General features: G+C 44.2%; 1 protein-coding gene across 1 annotated transcript in view; it reads left to right on the top strand.

Moving 5' to 3' along the window:
* LOC125438323 (meprin A subunit alpha-like) overlaps nucleotides 1-18736 on the top strand; it is a 25694-nt gene extending 6958 nt beyond the window's left edge. The window contains exons 3-10 of the mRNA XM_048506688.1: nucleotides 1535-1652; nucleotides 1861-2036; nucleotides 4000-4221; nucleotides 4854-5000; nucleotides 7699-7914; nucleotides 9205-9678; nucleotides 15324-15494; nucleotides 18612-18736. Coding sequence (XP_048362645.1) covers nucleotides 1535-1652; nucleotides 1861-2036; nucleotides 4000-4221; nucleotides 4854-5000; nucleotides 7699-7914; nucleotides 9205-9678; nucleotides 15324-15494; nucleotides 18612-18733 — 1646 coding nt within the window. The 3' untranslated portion in view covers nucleotides 18734-18736. The remainder of the gene's footprint in view (nucleotides 1-1534; nucleotides 1653-1860; nucleotides 2037-3999; nucleotides 4222-4853; nucleotides 5001-7698; nucleotides 7915-9204; nucleotides 9679-15323; nucleotides 15495-18611) is intronic.
* The last annotated feature ends 1081 nt before the right edge of the window (nucleotides 18737-19817 follow it).

The raw sequence follows: 19817 nt of genomic DNA, 5'->3' as shown, positions 1-19817 counted from the left end.
CAAGTGATGTTTTAACCTAAGTGCATCTACTTTGATTTTAATATAAAATTGAGGCACATCTAATATTTTTGAACATTTAACAGTTTAATAATTATTGATTTGGATAAATGATCTCAAATTAGAAGAAGAAGAAGAGTTTGGATTTAGACCCGCCTTTCTGTCCTGTAAGGAGACTCAAGGCGGCTTACAAGCTCCTTTCCCTTCCTCTGCCCACAACAGACACATTGTAAGACAGGTGGGGCTGAGAGAGTTCTGAGAGAATTGTGGCTTGTCCAAAGCTTTGTGTGTAGGAGTACAGAAACACGTCTGGTTCGCCAGATAAGCCTCTGCAACTCTGGTGGAGAGTGGGGAATCAAACCAGGTTCCCCAGATTAGAATCCATCTGCTCTTAACCACTACACCACACTAGCTCTTGAAATTAAGTAGTTATGGGATTGCAAAAAAGTCTATATTCTAAAATTACTTATCTCAAATTGTATTTTATATTCCTTCAGTATTATCGATAGTAAGTGCAGATCCAACTATTACCTATTGGATACCATATATATATAAATGTGTGTGTATGTGTTTGAATGTGTATAAATTTGTATATGTGTGAGTGTGTGTGTGTGTATACACATATACATACACACACACACACACATATATACAGAATATATATATATATATATTCTGTATCTATATGTCTATCTATGTTTTTTAAGAAAAGGAGGTGGAAGAAAGATGGGATTTGGTGCTTTGCTTTGGAAAAGAGATGTTGTTTGGGTTTCGTTTCCAAAGAAAAAGGAGGGTTTGTTCCATTAGCAGCCACAAGTAAAGGTTGCCAACTCCAGACACGTAAGACATTTTGTGTCCATGGCCAAGCTGAGGGGGCAAGGACATACTGCACCTGACTGGAACAATCTCAGCACATTCCTAGTCAGTCATCCGATAAGGAGCAAAAGTTTTCTTCTGAACCAATCAAGACTCTTTGGATTTTATCTTCTGTTTCATGGAGTCAAGAGAGGGTCTCTTGGTTTCCCCAAAGAACTGACTCCAGCCGTTCAAAGGGACGGCAGCGTGTCCCCCTTGGGCCCAGAGACCCTCATTAGAACAACTTTGGCAGCCATTTTACGATCACTCCTGAAGCTCCTTCCACTCAGACTCCATCAGAGGGGGCTAAATAGAAGGGCCACCCCAGTATCATAAGTACCAAAATAAATCAATAGTATAACCAAGTAGAGAAGGGATAAATATGTAAGTTGCTTTATATTTGTGAGCCTTAAATGTTATTTCTATGTATTATTCTTTATGTGATTTTCTATTTAAAGTCAGAAAGTGACAAAAATAACAGTATTACTTCACACTGTATACAGTACCAATAGTATTAATTCACACTTTTACAATACAATGATTGATAGTCCAATGAATGTGCAATCCCATAACGAATACAAAAAATATATGTGAACCCACTTCTGAAAGCTCAGAATATAGACCAATTGTAGGCTCATGATACAAACATAAAGTTCATGTTTTTCCTTTGTTGGGTTTTAAGGAACAAGTCTTGTAGGATTTCTCACAAAAAGTTCTATTGGATTCACCGTGGTGGCCACCAAGTCAAGGCTGACAGACTTGCTTCCGGAGGATGCAGAGCTTAACTGGGGCAAGCCCGGGCTGGTTTTAGTCTGATAACTGCACGAATCCCTGGAGGGCAGCACTTATTGGTGTACCTGTATTGAACAGTATGAAAGGGGTCAACAGGTGCCATAGTACCCGCAGGTGCCACGCTGGGGACCACCATTCTGGATGTTGCTAATTAATCCATCTCTGACCACAGTTTTATATTAATTGGGCCCCATTCATGGTGCTTCTCTTTCCCAGGTGCTGGTCAACATTGGGAGATGCACAGAAAGGCCAGAATCTCTCTGTTGGTCATGCATGTGATGAAAAAGGCATTGTGGCACATGAAATCTTACATGCTCTAGGGCTGTATCACGAACAGGCAAGGACAGACCGAGATGATTATATCAAAATCTGGTGGGATCACATTCTTCCAGGTTGGTTTTCAATATCACTAAGTGATTCAGAATACTGGCTTGTTGCTTTTCTTGAAGAAAGATGAAATCCTTGCATATCCATTTCTGACCCCTCAGTAAACAGGAGTCTTTTGAAGATTCCTGTTATTTCGTTTGGAAGACATTTATTGTTCTCTTTGGTAATGCATACAGTACTTCCATTCCACAAGGAAATCTAAGGCCCAATTTACACACTTTTTGAGTTGTCAGTGCCCAAATAGGAGATCTGAACATTTTTTCCCCAAACATTAATTTATGTAAAAATTTTAAATGACACAATTCCAGTTTGGATCTAGGTCCTGATGTGGTAAAGGAGGGGGAGGGTTAAGACATCTCCATATATTCATTTATCTCTTCAAACATTTTAAGGCTGCCTTTTCACCTGAATAGGGTCCCCAAGGGGGTGTATATAAAAACAGCATCCTTATACATAATTGTCTCAGAGATGGAATGTCCAACAATGAACCCCCAGCCAATGGGAGAATAGGTGGGTTACATTCCGTCCTGTCTCTGCCTGCCTTCCCCCAACGCGGGAGCCTTCTTCTACCCCAAACAACAAACTGGCATCTCAGGGCAGCGCAGGTTGTCATCCGTTGCACTGCCAAGTCCTCCACCAGCCTCACCCATTGCACCCTCCCTCTCAAGCAACCTGGACTGGTGTGGCAGCTGCCTGGTACCCTGTTGAGCCAGCTCTAAGCCTCCCGAATGGACCCTCCATCCTTCCAAAAAGCAGTGCTTCTGGAAGCAATAGAGTTGCAAATGCTTGAAGATTTTGGGAGGAAGGTTAGCTGGGACCTTCTGTACAGACTGATTAAAGGCAGTGACCCAAATGGGAACACCATACAATAGCTTGGTTACAGATTTAGCCTTAAATATATGACTGGCTGCAGGGACTTGTTGACCCCTGGGAACATAGAAAAAGTGTACCGCAGCAGACATACTACAGTTGGCCAAATTAAATATGCATTGGGTTGACAGGCTATTGTTATATTGAAAGTTTACTCCCAAATATCTGAATTGCTTTGTTTATTCCATAGTGTTGGCCTTGACTCTCCAACAGAAGTGCTTCCAGGCCATAGGAAGAAAAATTAGATTTTCCAAAATTAAGAGACAATTAGCTAGCATCGTAAAAGGCCACCAATGCAGAAAGTTTTGTTAAGGATAAAGCCAAAGCATCATCTGCATAAAGTAGTGGGGTATGATAACAGCCAAGTTTTGGCAAGTGGCCACTGACCAGCCTGCCTGGAGATCAGTTGTAATTCCGGAGAATCCCCAGGGCTAATGCCTGCAGTCGAAACTACTCCTGCTATACCCAATAATGTGGATTCGCACAGTCTAGAATTGCGGGTACCAGATAATCTTATATTATCTTTTTAACCTTTGAATTCAAAGCAGAGTATTGGGAGCCAATCGCATGTTTAGACTTCATGTGAGGTGACCTGTTGAATCACACTGTGGAATGGAACAAGTGTGACCGTAAATGCTTGAACTGATAACTTACATGTATATGTGTTAAAACTTTGTATAACAAGTGTGGTGATTAACACTTGACCTGTTAGACTAAAGCTTTGTAGAACAAACATTAAGTTATTATATATGATTAAGGTTAGTTTGAGATTTAAAAACGGAGGAAACAAATGCATATTGACATATTTCCTTATTGGTTATATTTTTGACCCATATAATATGTTCAACATATTGTGTACCATTCCCTCCCCCCTTTTTTGGAACTTGGCCTGGAACTTGGTAAACCTGTTAAGAGGTGAGTTCATTGGCGAAGTGTGTTTCAAAATGTGATCTTCCTGCACATAGCATAGGCTCTTGACTGCTACTAGCTGTTGTCCTGACCCACAACTCAGTTATGCAGCAAGACTCAAAAGAGTGAAATCCCTTTGCAAGCTTTGTGAACATTTCTACAGGAAGTAACTCTTTCTTTCTCCAACAGATCAAGCATTAAACTTCCAGAAATACAAAAGCAGCGATACCACTGACTTGAATACTCCGTATGATTATGAGTCGATTATGCATTACAGTCCATTCTCATTTTCTAAAAATAAGAGTTTACCAACCATCACGACCAACATACTCAAATTTGATGGCATTATCGGTCAACGTCAGGATTTCAGCAGCTCTGACATCAAGCGGCTCAATCAGATGTATAATTGCAGTAAGTCCATACTGAGAGGGTGTCCTTGGATTTGCAGTCCAAGGACAAATAACTCCTTTCTGAATAATGAATCACCTTTTTATTGAAAAGATCATTAAGGGATAATTTCTGTTTCATCAGTTCCTGTATAAAAGTCAGCATTATCCCTGACCTGGACGGTCTAGACCAGGGGTCTGCAACCTGTGGCTCTCCAGATGTTCATGGACTACAAATCCCATCAGCCCTTGCCAGCATGGCCATGCATGGCAGGGGCTGATGGAAATTGTTGTCCATGAACATCTGGAGAGCCGCAGGTTGCAGACCCCTGGTCTAGACTAGCCTGATCTTGCCAGATCTCAGAAGTTAAACAGGATTGGCCCTCGTCAGTACTGGGGCTGGAGACCACCGAGGAAGTCCAGGGTTGCTGAGCAGAGGCAGGCAATGGCAAGTCCCCTCTGAACTTCGCTTGCGTTGAACACACCACAGAGTCACCATAAGTCAGCTGCAACAGACCAGGTCATAAACGGTGACTTCAGCAACTTGTTTACATACAAACAGTTAACCCTTTTATAACTGAGTTGTGACAGACACTAGCAAATACCAACACTGATGCATTCCTTCTTATTTTCCATTTTCCCCCTCCCTCCCCGCAGCAAGATCGCTTACGCTTCTGGACCAATGCAATTTTGAGTCTGCTGATATTTGTGGCCTGGTGCAGGAAAGGAGAGATGATGCCGACTGGGTTCACAAGAAGAGCAACTCTGAGGATCATGACCATTCCCTCAGGGGAAAGTGTGAAGGTAACTTCAGTCCCGAGAGCCAGTTCCTGGCATTCCTTCGCAATCTGGTGTGATCATATAACAGACCCCCGGGAGCATATAACAGACCTTCTACCTCATGATGTCCCACACAATCATGTAGGTTCAGCCCCTTTATTGGATTGCATTCACACATCATTCCACAACCCTTGGCCTACACTAGGAGCAGCGGAGGCGTAGTGGCTAAGAGCAGGTGCACACTGATCTGGAGGAACCGGGTTTGATTCCCAGCTCTGCCGCTTGAGTTGTGCAGGCTTATCTGGGGAATTCAGATTAGCCTGCACACTCCCACACACACCAGCTGCGTGACCGGAGCGCTCTCAGCCCCACCCACCTTAGAGGGTGTTTGTTGTGAGGGGGGAAGGGAAAGGAGATTGTCAGCCCCTTTGAGTCTCCTACAGGAGAGAAAGGGGGGATATAAACCAAACTCCTCCTCCTCCTCCTCCTCCTCCTCTTCTTCTTCTTCTTCTTCTTCTTCTTCTTCTTCTTCTTCTTCTTCTTCTTCTTCTTCTTCTTCTTCTTCTTCTTCTTCTTCTTCTTCTTCTTCTTCTTCTTCTTCTTCTTCTTCTTCTTCTTCTTCTTCTTCTTCTTCTTCTTCTTCTTCTTCTTCTTCTTCTTCTTCTTCTTGTCATTTGCACTTGAATATACCTCTGTAAAAAGCCAGTCTGGTTGGGAGTGATGACTTGAGCACAACCATAGTGCCGTATCCCACTGTGCATAGATATCATCTTCAGCAGCTGAAACTGGGGTAAAAGAGCTGTGTGGGAGGGAAGACCTGCTTGGTGGTAGAAAGTGCTGTCCAGGTACCGCCAACTCATGGCAACCCCACATGGTTTTCGAGGCAAGGAACGCACAGAGGCGGTTTGCTGTGGGCTGCCTCTGTGGAGCAACCTTGGACTTCCTTGTTGGTCACCCATCCAAACACGAATCAGGTTCTCCCTGCTCAGTGTCAGACCTCAGATCTGGAAATCACGGAAACTACAGATTTGTTCTGAAGCCTTTATTTCAGAGCGTAGGTAACATTGTCCAAGAGGAATCTGGCGAGTCCCGCGCAAATCCCGTTGCCCCCTCCCACCTGGCCAAATAGCTCCTACTTTTCCTCTACAAACTACAAAGCATTTACTAGAAAGCATTGTGAGCCTGGGAACAGTTCACATCTTCCTTTGATAAGTTCTGTGTCCAGGATGTCCTGGGGCGCTGAGGGGAAGACACCGGACATTTGCCCCGTATCAGAGAATGGTAAACCGCCTCCCCCTGCTCTGGAAAACTGGAAAATTGCTGATAGAAAATTGCTGATAGAACTGAGAAGGATTTCTGAAGTCAATGGCCCGTGTTTGTGCATGTGAGTGCCATCAATTCACAAATGACTCACGGCGGCCCCATAGCGTTTTCAAGGCTAGAGTTGTTCAGAGGTGGTTTGCCGTTGCCTGCTTTCATGAGGACTGAGAGTTCTGGCCCAAAATCACCCAACAGGTTTTATATGGAGGGATGGGGAAACAAACCCGCTTCACCAGATTAGTGTCTGCCATTCTTAACCACCTCAACATGCTGGCTCGCTGTGAACTAGATATTCCCTCAGATTCTCAGTTCTCCCCAAAGGAATCATGGGTTTCTTATTACATAAGGGAATATTCTCTAGCAAATACCAATTTTAACAAATACCGTTCTTAAGATCTACACTTCTATATTATCATAACAATTACTATATATTGTCCTGATTGAGCCAGCATGGTGGGAAACACAGATTCAAATCCCCACACCTCATAAAAGAAGCTGCTGTTAAAACCTCTGTGTGCGTGTGTGTGTGTGCGCGCGCGCGCTGTCAAATCACAGCTGGTGATCCCATTGAAAGATCCCTTTCAAAGCAAGAGATAGAAGTGGTTTGCCACTGCCTGCCTCCGCGTGGGCTGAGAGACTTCTGAGGGAATTGTGACTGGCCCAAGGTCACCCAACAGGGCTCATGTGGAGGAGAGGGGAATCGAACCCGTTTTTATAGATTGGAGACCTTTGCTCTTAACCACTATGCCACGCCAGCTCTCTAATGGGCTGGGTAGGAGCATTTTTGTTAACAACAGAGCCTGTAATATAAGTCCTCACTTACTCCGTGCAAATTGAAGTGGATTTATGTTGTGCATCAATGTGAGAAGTGTGTATCAAGACTACCAGTTCAATTACCAAGGACTTGTCTCCTTCTCTTGGAATGATGGTTCTCAGTGGTGATTCTTCTGGGAGGAGGGCTATGCCTGTAACGGTCAGGTTTTCAAAACTCAAGAGCCCCTTCTTCCAGAGTCGGGCTCTTGGGGTTGTAATGGGGTTGGGTGGTCCCCCGGCCACCCTCGAGGGATGGGGGACGGGGTTGCCAGATCCAGGTTGGGAAACCTCTGGAGATTTGGGGGTGGCACCTGGGGAGGGGGAGGACCTCCGTGGGGTACACCCAGAGCAGCCATTTTCTCCAGGGAAATTGACCTCTGTAATCTGGAGAGGAGCTATAATTCTGGAAGATCCCCGGGTCCCACCCCTAGGCTGGCATCTCCAGCTAGAAGGAGGTTTCCTGTTTGGCTAAGCAGAGGGGCAGTATCCAAGCCAGTATTTCCTCATAAACTGGCACGAACTGTGCATGATGTTACTTCAACTGCCCTAATTTATGATTGAGAAGAAATATCCACAATCTTCTCCACAGGTGGTGGCTACTTCATGTTCTTCAACACGAGCGTTGGGAAGGCCGGAAAAACTGCCATCTTGAAATCTCGTATTCTGCACCCCAGGCGAATGCAGCAGTGTCTCCAGTTCTTCTTTAAAATGACAGGAAGCCCCAAGGATAAGCTGGTCATCTGGGCACAGAAGGATGATGGTTCTGGAACTGTTCGCACTCTGGTTAAACTTCAGACTCTTCGAGGTTATTCCAAAAATGGCTTAGAATTTGGCACTTCCCCTCCCCGTGCAGGGCTCTCGGGCTGTGGTGCCTTCCCTCCCTCCCTTTCCTGGGGTTTTTCCTCCCCAGAGGTGTCTTTTTCCAATCACCCTCCCGTCACACGGCTGCAGCGGCAGCTCCTGAGCCTCAGAGTTTCCCTCCTTAAATGCTCTTCCAGCTCTCAAAAGCCTCCCTCTCCCCAGCTGGAGTGCCTCTGAGCCGCGCCGAACGGACTCAGCTGTGCCCCAGGTGCGGCTGAGGTTATGGTCCTGCGCCATTTCCCTGTGCACTGCCTTCCCCTCGCCTGGTTTCCCCGTCGATCCTCTTGGCCTTTCCGCCCGCCTGGCAACCCTATCCTCCCAGGGACGCAAGGTCCTGCCAGTACCCGGTTGCCTGGCGGGGATGATTACTCCCGAGGTCAGCTGGACCCTGCCCACCCGGCTGGCAGTTTCCTCCCTTGGCACGCATGCGCCTCCAGTTGCCTCACTGGGCTCCCGCTAGTTCCCCGGCCACCGGAGCTCCGCTCACGTCCGGACAGAAATGTCTCTGTCTTTCTCAGATTCTCACACAGACACAAAAACACAAACACACTCGTATATGAATAATGCATTTGAGCCTTTGGGTTTAAGAAACAGGAAGGCTTTTATTATTTGGGGCTGCCCCTGTGATGCTTTTTCCTCCTAGGAAAGTCTTTCAAACTCCTTGCAAGGAAAAATGCAGAAGATATTCCTTAGACCAGGGATCCCCAACATTTTTGAACATGTAGGCACCTTTGCAATTATGACACAGTGTGGTAAGTGCAGCAACAAAGTAACTGCCACAAAATGGCTGCCAATGGAGGCAGAGGTGGTCATAAAATGGCTGCCAAGCTTATCTTCCGTTACACAGTGAAGATCCTTGCACAGTGGAAGCATCACTTGCCAAGACAACATTTTTAGAAAACACCACAGCCAATCAAATTGCCAATGGCAAATTCGAAGCCTTGCTGGGCAAAAGCCCCATCTGGCTTCTAAAAACATTTGGTGGGCACCATAGAACCCACAGGTACCATGTTATAAACTTCTGCCTTCGACCTTTGGCCTATGAGGGCCAGTCCTTCTCCGTGGTCTTGGGCAGAGGATTCCCACTTCCCCAACTACATGAGTTCTAGTGGGAAATACCGGGGTTGGGTGTGCAACAGATGGTCTGCCACAGGGCCACGCCCCCTTCCCTGTTCAGTAAACTAGGATGTTTAGAAAAATAACTTGTACGAATCACAATGTCTGCCTTTTATAGGAGGAAGGAAGAAGAACTGGAAAATTGCTCATGTGCCACTAAAAGGTCAAAAAAAGTTCAGGTATCTCTTCCAAGGTAAAAGTGGTGGCTCCAAAACCTCATCTGGAGGAATTCTCATCGATGACATCACCCTCACTGAAACTCTGTGCCCAAATGCTGTGTGGCATGTAGATAACATCTCTCAACTTCTTGACACCGCTGCTCTGAACTACACCCTGAAGAGCCCCCGTTTTTATAGCCCTGAAGGTTATGCTTACCATCTGATTTTGAGTCCCAGAGTCTTGGTTGATGAAGAGTCTGAAAAGTACATGGGCATTTTTTTTCACTTGACCAGTGGAGAGCATGACGGCGCCCTTGAATGGCCAGCAATAAACAGACAGGCTACCATCACTGTGCTGGACCAAGACGCTGATGTCATGAAGCGGATGTCCATAGAAAAGAGTTTCACAACACTCGAGACTCACGTTGTGAAAGGTACGTAGTCTCTGAGCCAGATATGACAGAGGAAGCAAGAGTAGAGACCAGGTAAGAAGAGCACTTCCCCGTGTCAGTAGGGATGACCACACATTTTCCCTCCTGAGTCCCTGAAGTGCACAAGACCAGCCGACCTCAGGATCAAATGCACAGACAGTGCCCAGGGTCCACACTGTGTGGTTGTCTCCAGCGGAGAAGTACAGCAATGTGCAGTGTAATAGTAGAACTGAAACTACCCAGTTCTTTAGCAGAAAAAAATGCAGCAGAGTTATATAAAAAGGAGTTATCCTTTAATAGCATTCTAAATATATATAAAAAATCAGGCTACAGAAATGTATTTACAAAAAGAGAGGAAGACAAAATAATCATGTGCTGAAAAGCACCAGCCAGCAAACAGGCTCACACAGAGAAGTAAACAAGGAAAAAGACAGCAACGAAGCATAGCAGACCATAAGGACAAGGAGCAAAAGGTAGAGGAAGAAGGGAGGAGAGAAGGAATAGAGAGAAGAAGCATGGAAAAGCTACCCCATAATATGCAGCATTGAAGGTCAGCCTCAATCAACCAATTAAATGCCCAGCTGCCCTGCCTGCACCCACACACAGCAACCAAATGGGGCAACCATCTCGCTCCTGCAATTACTGGCATAGCAGATGACAAATATTCGGACGCAACGTTCTTTGTTCCCCATCCATGCGTTTTGCAGCTCACTTTCCAACCAGACTGTTTCCCAGCAGCTTAGAAAAGTTACAAAACACAAGAATTTCAAACTCTACCCGTAACAACGGTCCGTTCTGCACAGCTGAATCAGGGCGCCTTCAGCTGCCCCTTCCACCCCACTTGCCACCTGCCCACCACAGCCCTGCCACATGTTGGCCACCCGCCCTGCTGAGGTCCCTCTGCCAGACCACGCAGGCTCCCCCCCCTTTCCTGCTGGGCTGGCCAAAGCTCCCCTCTGCCCCAATTGGCTGCAATGACCCTTCTCTTTCACCAAGCTTGGATGGTATCATCAAAACAGTCTCCGAATGATACCCTGACATTTTGGTTCCAATAGCTTTAAAAATGCACCCCTGAGAGGCACCCCAAGAAATTGCCCAAGATTCTCTGGCTCTGCAGTGCCTTGACTCCATTGTAGCCAATGGGGAATTTCTGCGCAGGCTGCACCATTTTGAAAATAGAGGCACGAGACTTTCAAGATGGCTCCAGGAGGCCCTCCTGGTAATAGCATCCAGGCTTGGTGAACTTTGCTTCTGGGGTTCAATTTTATGGGCCCCCAAAAGGCTTATTTTGTTTCCCCACTCACGGGCTGAGTTCTCTCAGAATTTTCTCAGCCCACCCAGAAATTCCCCATTGGCTACAATGGAGCCAGTGCAGAGCACAGAATCTGCCAGGCGCGCCACCAACTTCTAAGGTAGGAAAGAATAATTAACTTTTCCAACCACAAACTTCAATGGTTGCTTGCTGCTGTACCCAGCTGGCTCTGTGCTGGAGATTTTTTTGGGGGGAGGGCTCGGGGGGGGGGGGGGTTTGGTCTGGGTAGGGCACATAATTTCCAGCAGGGCTGCTGGTGTGAGTCTCCTGAAAGGAACCAGCCAACTTTGCTAAAATTTGCTTGGAAGGGGCAAATGATGTGGGCATCAGGTTCAGCTTCAACTGGGTGCCCACAGCATTTGCTCCAAATATTTAAACAAAGCTATCATGTCCTCCCTTATCATTTGTTTCTCTTGACGAAACATCCCCAGCTCCCTAAGCCTCTCTTCATAGGGCGTGAATTCCAAACCTTTTACCATTTTGGTTGCCCTCCTTTGGACCCGTTCCAGCTTGTCAATATCCTTCTTGAATTGTGGAGCCCAGAACTGTACACAGTATTCCAGGTGACGCCTAACCAATGCAGAATAGAGAGGTACAATTACATCCCTTGATCTAGACACTATACTCCTATTGATGCATCCCAGAATTGCATTGGCTTTCTTGGCTGCTGTGTCACACTGCTTATTCATGTTCAGTTTGTGGTCTACTAAGATTCCCAGATCCCATTCACATGTTGTCAAGCCAGGTGTCGCCCATTCTATATCTGTGCATTTCATTTTTTCTGCCTAAGTGGAGTATCTTACATTTGTCTCTTTTAAAGTTCATTTTGTTCGCTTTGGCCCATCTCTCTAACCTGTTCAGGGCATTTTGAATCCTGACTCTATCCTGGCTTGGGGGTATTAGCTACTCCTCCTAATTTGGTGTCATTTGCAAATTTGATTAGCATGCCCTCTATTTCATCATCCAAGTCATTCATAAAAAATATTGAATAGCACTGGGCCCAGGACAGAACCCTGTAGCACCCCACTGTCACTTCTCTCCAGGATGAAGATGAGCCATTGATGAGCACTCTTTGTGTTTGGTCAACCAATTGAAAACCCATCTAACAGTAGCATTGTCCAGTCCACATTTTACTAATTTACTTGTAAGGCTTAACTAAAATCTAGGTACACTATATCAACACTGTATCCCTTCATCTACCAGGTGTGTCACTCTATCAAAAAAAGAGATGAGATTAGTCTGGCATGATTTGGTTTTGAGAAACCCCTGTTGACTTTTAGTGATCACACTGTTCCCTTCGAAGTGCTTACGCACTGTTTGTCTAATGATCTGCTCCAAAATCTTTCGTTGTACTGATGTCAGGCTGACTGAATGGTAATTGTTTGGATCCTCTCCCCCCCCCTTTTTTTTGAAGATGCGGATAACATTCGCCCTCCTCCAGTCCACTGTTCTCCAGGAGTTCTGAAAGATTATAGCAAGTGGTTCTGATATTACTGCTGCCAGTTCTACCACTTAGCCTATCCCCTGACAAGTCTGTGAACCCCTGTTTTTCCCCTAGGGAAAACTTACATGTGCTCATTGTCCCCAACAGCGCAGGGCAAGAAATGGGTTGACTCCCTTCTCAGTACATAGTCCTAATCCAAACTGAGCACTCTCACACCATTAAGTTTTCACATGGAACTCTCGGCAGATGTCTGCTTTCACAGGACCTGGGGCAGACTCACAAACAGTGTAACATGTAGTTCAGCCTGTCAGTGACTCCACCTTGCCTGGCTAAACTAACCAACACCTGGAAGTTACACTAGACACAGTTGAAAAGACCCACCTCTCCTTTTAGTTGATCTGGACTCCAAAAAGGTAGTGGGAACAGTTTCATTTTGACTTGGCTGAGAATAAATGGAGTTATTTTCTAACATTTGCGGAAAACAGTTCTTTTGACTGTATTGCCCCCAGATTTTTATAAAGCATTTTCGGACTGGTGGGCCCCCATTTTGGCCTCTCTGTTTACTATGATTGATAGTTCAGGTACTGTCCCGGGGTCTTGGGTAAATGCAATAATAACACCAATATTCAAAAAGGGTGACCACATGTCACCGGCTAATTACAGACCCATTAGTCTTTTATCTGTCTCCGGTAAACTTTATGCCCAACATCTGTTAAATAGGCTTTGTACATGGATCAATTATGGAAAAATCATTCACCCTGAGCAAATAGGGTTTAAAATCGATCTTAGATTATTATTACTTATCAAATCTCTCTACTCAAACACAACCAGCCAGATAAAATGTACAAGCTCTGGAGACCTAACCCCAAGGATTCTCATTGTGAAAGGTGTTAAGCAGGGCTGTGTATTGGCTCCAGTCTTGTTTAACTTATTTATTAATGATCTGGTACATGCATTGCTAGATGTTAACTCACATAGCCCAGTTCTTTCAAACACATACCACTCCACTTTACGCTGATGACGTGATACTGATCTCTAGGTCTCAAGTGGGTCTTAAAAGGCTTTTTAGAAAAACTATGGAGTACTGTACATCTAACTTCCTATCCTTAAACCCAGAAAAATCAAAAATTGTCATTTTTTCCAATGTGTTTAAGCCTTCCAGATGGCTTATCACTGGGATTAAGGTTGAACACTCCAAGTCCTTTAAATATTTAGGTCTAACCTTTCATCACAAGGCCACTTGGGCCAGACACAGAGACACTGCTAAAAAAGGAAGCTATCACACTGCTTCAGCGGTGATAAGTTTTTTTCATTCCTGGGGAAGGGGATATGTCCCCGCAGCTCTAAAGGTTTTCAACTCCAAGGTAGTTCAGCAACTTCTCTATGGAGTTCCCCTATGGATAACTGCATGGAACAACTCAGTTGAAAGAATACAATCTGGCTTCCTCTACAAAATACTTGGGGTACCACACTCTGTACCATATGCTGTACTATGCTTAGAAACTGGTCAGAACCTACTTGAAACAAGAGCATGGCTGAATACATTCAAGTATTGGATCAAACTATGTTTTAACTCTGATGAGCGCAGTTTAACATATATTGTGCGCCCAGATCTATTTTCCTCCAAATGGGATCAACTTCTTAAATCAAAAATCTACTCTCTAGGTTTAATACTTGAAGATCTCTGTATGCTGTCACCCAGAGAGATTCTGCAAACCTTAAAAAGCAGACTTCTAGAACAGGAATACCATATCTTGTTGGGCCAAGCAAATAAATCATGTGGGTGCTGTGTGGTTTCCGGGCTGTATGGCCGTGTTCTAGCAGCATTCTCTCCTGACGTTTCGCCTTCAGAGGATCTGAAGATGCCAGCCACAGATGCAGGCGAAACGTCAAGAGAGAATGCTGCTAGAACACGGCCATACAGCCCAGAAACCACACAGCACCCAAGTGATTCCGGCCGTGAAAGCCTTCGACAAATAAATCATGCTCACCCCTTTCTGTCGGAATATTACCAGAACAGGGGCACATAGCCAAATATTTATTTATTTATTTATTTGTTCCACTTTTATACCGCCCTCCCCCGAGGGGCTCAGGGTGGTTTACAACATGAATACAGACAAGTGGATAAACAAAATAAAATACTAAATATTGGTACCAGTTAAAATGCAGCGCTCAAATTTCATAACCATTTAAAATACAGATGGCGTTCGACCATTAAAACTCCTCTAAACTCCTCTAAGAGGGGAACAGCGGGTCTCAGTTGTTAACGGGCAACTGAGTTCAAATATCTTGAACTATTAACTGAACCCCAACAGAGATGGATTATTACAAGGGCCAGATGCAATACTTTTCCATTGGCCATTACAAAGGGTTGCTACCTATCTATCCCTCTCCAGGATCGGGTCTGTCCACACTGTAAAAACCAAGTGGAGATTCTTGCTCACATTATACTTGACTGTCCGAGATATGTGGGTATTAGGAATTTCTCTCCTGGGCGGGTCTTAGACAAATCTGAAAGAGACTCTGACAACTCTGTTGTGGAGCTTTTGTTAAATAACACAGAGGCCATGCTCTTGGGAAAAGTAGCAAAATTTCTTTTACAAGTGACAGAATTTTCTAAGTAACGTCCAATGCTAGATACAGTTTGTCTGTGTTTTGAATGTACTTTTGATTTGTACTTCAGAAATGTCTGTAACTCTCTGGAGCCTGTTTTAATATGCCTAATAAAGGTTGTTGTATTGAGACTGTATTGGTTTATATGGACTGAGATGGTAGGATGCATTTTGCTTGCTAATGCAATTCAAATTATTACATGAACAGATTTTATACACTTTAGTGGAGTATTTGTAGAGCATAACCATTAAGTGTTACATAATCTGTAATATTCTGCAGGAAAAAATATTTCCACGTGGGAAAACCCCTCGATTATTGGAAAATTTGGTCGTAAATGTAAATGTAAGATGAATAGAAATTGGGGATGGAGAAAATTTGCTACACATGCAGAGCTGAGACGAAGGAATTATTTAAAAAATGACATCCTTATTATCCTCGTAGACTTTGAAGGTATGGTACTTTCATCTTTTTATAAAATTGCATTGTTTTGTTGAATTTATTTTTCTATTTGATAGCTTTCCTATCCTACCTATAACAAATTGTTCATATATAGAAATTTAAAATTTGAAATGTTGGCAAAATATGAAATATATGTAATACTTGCTTTTCCAAAAAATTTTAACAGACAGCAAAATAAAATACATTATTAACAACTTATGCTTTTGCAAAATCTGAATAGTGTACTTTCAATCCACTTTCAATGCACTGTGCTGCAGGATCTTACTCTGAAATGACAAAATCCTCTTGGAAATGATTATTAAAGGGAATTGGCAGTGGATTAAAAGTGCATTATTCAGCCTGTGTGAAAGCGTATAAAACTGTACTATTTGGCATATTTATGGAATTTAAAATAATGAATATCTCAGTTTTCTTAAGAAAAGTTGAGTGTATCCAATACATTTTCCTCTTTAGAAAAAGGTTTTATTAGAACTTCAACAATTTAACAACACAGAAAAGAAAAACCACAAGTACATTCACTATAATATACTGTTACTTTGGTCTAGTGTTATTTTGTTGGCCCAGCTTTATCAATTTTTGCTAGTTCACTGCTCCAGACCTTCACCAGTAAAATAAACAGAACCCTTCTGATTGTCCTGAAATGGGGGCCCAAAGAGTGGGAGGGTGGGTGGGGGAAGGCAGGGGAAAATGAGAAAAATCCAGGAAAGCTAAACATACAAGGATCTCTTTTGCTTCCCTGGAGAGAAGGGGAGAAAAAGTCTCACTTAGGCCCCTTCCGCACACATAGAATAATGTGTTTTCAAACCACTTTTACAACTGTTTGAACGTGGATTTTGCTGTTCCGCACAGCTTCAAAGAGCACTGAAAGCAGTTTGAAAGTGCATTATTCTGCATGTGCGGAAAGAGCCTTAGCTTTTAGAAACCATGGGGAATCTCTGATCTTACAGTGGGTCAAGTGCCGAAGAGTGGGAAATGTGTGCGTAACTAGAAATCAAATATGAAGGGAATAAAAGCTCAAAGCGAAGGAGACCACACATTCGTAAATGGCCCATCAATTTCAATAAGAAAGCCTCTGGTTACATTTGCATTTTTATCTTTAAAATCTTGTGAACTGTTGAATGCATTAACCTCCAAAACTCCTCAGCTTTTTCACAAGTCCACTATGGGCACTTTCGCACTTGCAGAATAATGCACTTTCAATCCACGTTCACAATTGTTTGCAAGTGTATTTTACTATTTCACACAGTAAAATCCAGCGGCAAAGTGCTTTGAAAGTGGATTGAAAGTGCATTATTCTGCATGTGCGAAAGTGTCCTATAAGTAGTAAAATGTCCCTTCCTGAGGATCTCATTTCCAGCACTTATTTGAAACATTGTTATACATCTTTGCCAATTTCTCTGCGTCATATACCAACAATACTCCATTTTATAAAACTTCGTGTTTACTGTAAGAGGTTACAGTAAATTTAAACTCCTTTGACCGTATATTCTCCTGGATATTATGCCCAAAGTCCTGTGGTTCCCTCTATCTTTCCTCTTCTGCATTGAGCCCAGAGTTAATAGCCTATTTTGCCATATATTCTTGCACTTGTTCTCCTGTTTCCAATCTCAACAATGATTTAGACATTTTAGCAATGGTATGATCATCATTTGTACTTAGTTTCCTTTCAAATTCAGTCTTAGGCCCCTTCCGCACACACAAAACAATGTGTTTTCAAACCACTTTCACAACTGCTTGCAAGTGGATTTTACCATTCCGCACATCTTCAAAGAGCATTGAAAGCAGTTTGAAAGTGCATTATTCTGCAAGTGCGGAATGAGCCTCAGTATCATCAAAAGCATGTACTCTTTTGTCTACATTCATCTCTCAGGTAGTTGTGGGTAAGAAAGCCAGACGCAGGTGATACCTTCTGCCCATAATTGTTTTCTTGCCTTCATTTCACAGCCCCCTTGTGAATATCCCCAACACTTGAGAAGGACTTGCAAACTGCTGCCCATTGTGCTAGGATAATTATTTTCTTAATTTGGATTTTAATTTTTGCCACTTGAGAGGCAGGTCGGCTACCAGCTCTGGCCGGGGAAATTTCTGGAGGTTCGGGGAGAATGTTTCTGGTCAGGCAATGTGGGGAGGGGTTTGCTCTCCGAAGCTGCCGTTTTCTCCAGAGGAACTGCTCACTGTCGTCCAGAGATCAGTTTTAATTCTGAAATGACATGGCTGCTCCAGATGGTGGTGGCACTGGATGGTATGCCATTCCTGCTGGGCTCTCTCTCCCCTCCTGGAACTCCACCTTCACCAGGGGATGCCCCACATCTTCAGGAGCTGCTTAACCTGAAGCGGGCAGAGCTCCCTACAGGGACACTTTTAGGCACTGTGCAGAAGAGGATGCTGGACTAGATGTATCACTGGTCTGATCCAGCAGGGCAATGTTTATCTTCTTATTAACACAACAAGGATGTTGTGCTATTGGTCAACAGTTTTTACTGGGCAGAGCACTATGTCCCAGCAACATTTAAAGGTGTGCAAGAAACCGCAGCATAAGACACTCACCACTACCCCCCGGTAAACCAAATAACATTTCACTGATCTTATTAAATTGACTTGGGGTCTTATTTGTTCATCCCCCTAACACACACAATCCATTAATAGCCGTTTCCCTACAAAACAAGTGCACCTGGAGAAGTTACAATCATGTTTAATACTAATTTCCTTGGAGCAGCAGTGGCATAGTGGTGAAGAGCAGGTGCACTCTAATCTGGAGAAACGCGTTTGATTCCCCACTCTGCCACTTGAGCTGTGGAGGCTTATCTGGAAAACTCGATCAGCCTGTGCACGCCAACACATGCCAGCTGGGTGACCTGGGGCGAGTCACAGCTCTTCAGAGCTCTCTCAGCCCCACCACCTCACAGGGTGTTTATTGTGTCGGGGGTGGGGAGGGAAAGGAGATTGTCAGCCCTTTTGAGTCTCCTTGCAGGAGAGAAAGGGGGGTATAAATCCAGACTGCTGCTGCTGCTACTCTTCTTAATGCAACACAATTACTTAATTTCAGCTGGCACCGTGCCAATTTTCATTTAATTTTTTTGGTCCATGTTCTTTTTCTCTTTGGACAAGATATAACCTATCTCAAGGACAGTGAAGCTCACATTCTGGAAACCTGGAACATGAATCATGACCTTCCCCTGGCCCAGAGGACAAGACTGGCGCACCGTGTGACCCAAACCATACCAAAGTGATGGCTCTCTCAATGTCCAAGGGAACGCAAGGTGCAGGTATCCTAAACCATTTCACATCACACCTGTTTGCTTTCATTAGTGTGCTTCAATTGTGTTCGATTAAATGAGGGGGAAGTCAGTGCATCGTGGCCATTTGTGCACGCACTACTTACTCCGTGGTTGCTTCACAGTGAAGGTTTTTCTGTTTGCACCATCCTCCCCCACCTCGTGTTCTTTTTGTTTCCATTGTCATGGCTACCTGAACCCAGACAGAAGTCAAATAATTGAATACATGATTTAATCTCAGATGAGAACGAATCAGTGCCTCCACATGCAGTTAGGGGCTGAATAACAGGCCTATACAAAAGTATAAACAGCAAAATACAAAACATATAATACACACAATCTGACCAGCTGGTTAGATTGTGTCCTCCTTGTATGTTTTGTATGTTGTTGTGTAGAACAATAGAATCATAGAGGTGGAAGAGGTCCCAAGGGCCATCCCGTCCAACCCACTGCTATGCAGGAAGACGCAGCTAAAGCACCTGACAGACGGCCGTCCAGCCCTCATTGAAAAGCCTCCAAGGCAGGAAAACTCCACCACCCTCCAAGGCAGCGTGCGCCACTGTTGAACCGCTCTGACCATCAAGAATTTCCTCTTAATGTCCAGGTAGAATTTCTTTTCCGGCACCTTGAGTCCATTACTTCTTGTCCTGGTCTCTGGAGCAGCAGAAAACAAACATTCCTTCAAATATGTAAACATGGCTCTTATGTCCCCCCCTTAGCCTTCTCTGTGTCAGACTCTCGAACGTAGAAATAACGGAGACCGTGGAAAGGTTCCACACCGTTTATTCTAGATACGAACATACGAAAGTTGGATCTGAGCTGGAGGCTCAGATCCCGATACTTTATTTCGCTAGCCCCCCCCCGTTGCACCCCACACCAAATGGTCACCACGACTATACTACAAAACATCAAAGGACCTGGGAACCTTTCGCACCTCTCTTGAAGAGGTAGACCGGCGCCCGGAGGTTGCCGAGGGGAAGGAAGTGAGGGACATTGCAATAGCAATAACATTTGCATTTCACTCATAGAAGATATCATA

Source organism: Sphaerodactylus townsendi, linkage group LG01 (assembly GCF_021028975.2).
Source record: "Sphaerodactylus townsendi isolate TG3544 linkage group LG01, MPM_Stown_v2.3, whole genome shotgun sequence".
Lineage (NCBI taxonomy): Eukaryota > Metazoa > Chordata > Lepidosauria > Squamata > Sphaerodactylidae > Sphaerodactylus > Sphaerodactylus townsendi.
The sequence above is the reverse complement of the archived record's forward strand: the minus strand, read 5'-3'. Positions and strand labels throughout refer to the sequence as shown.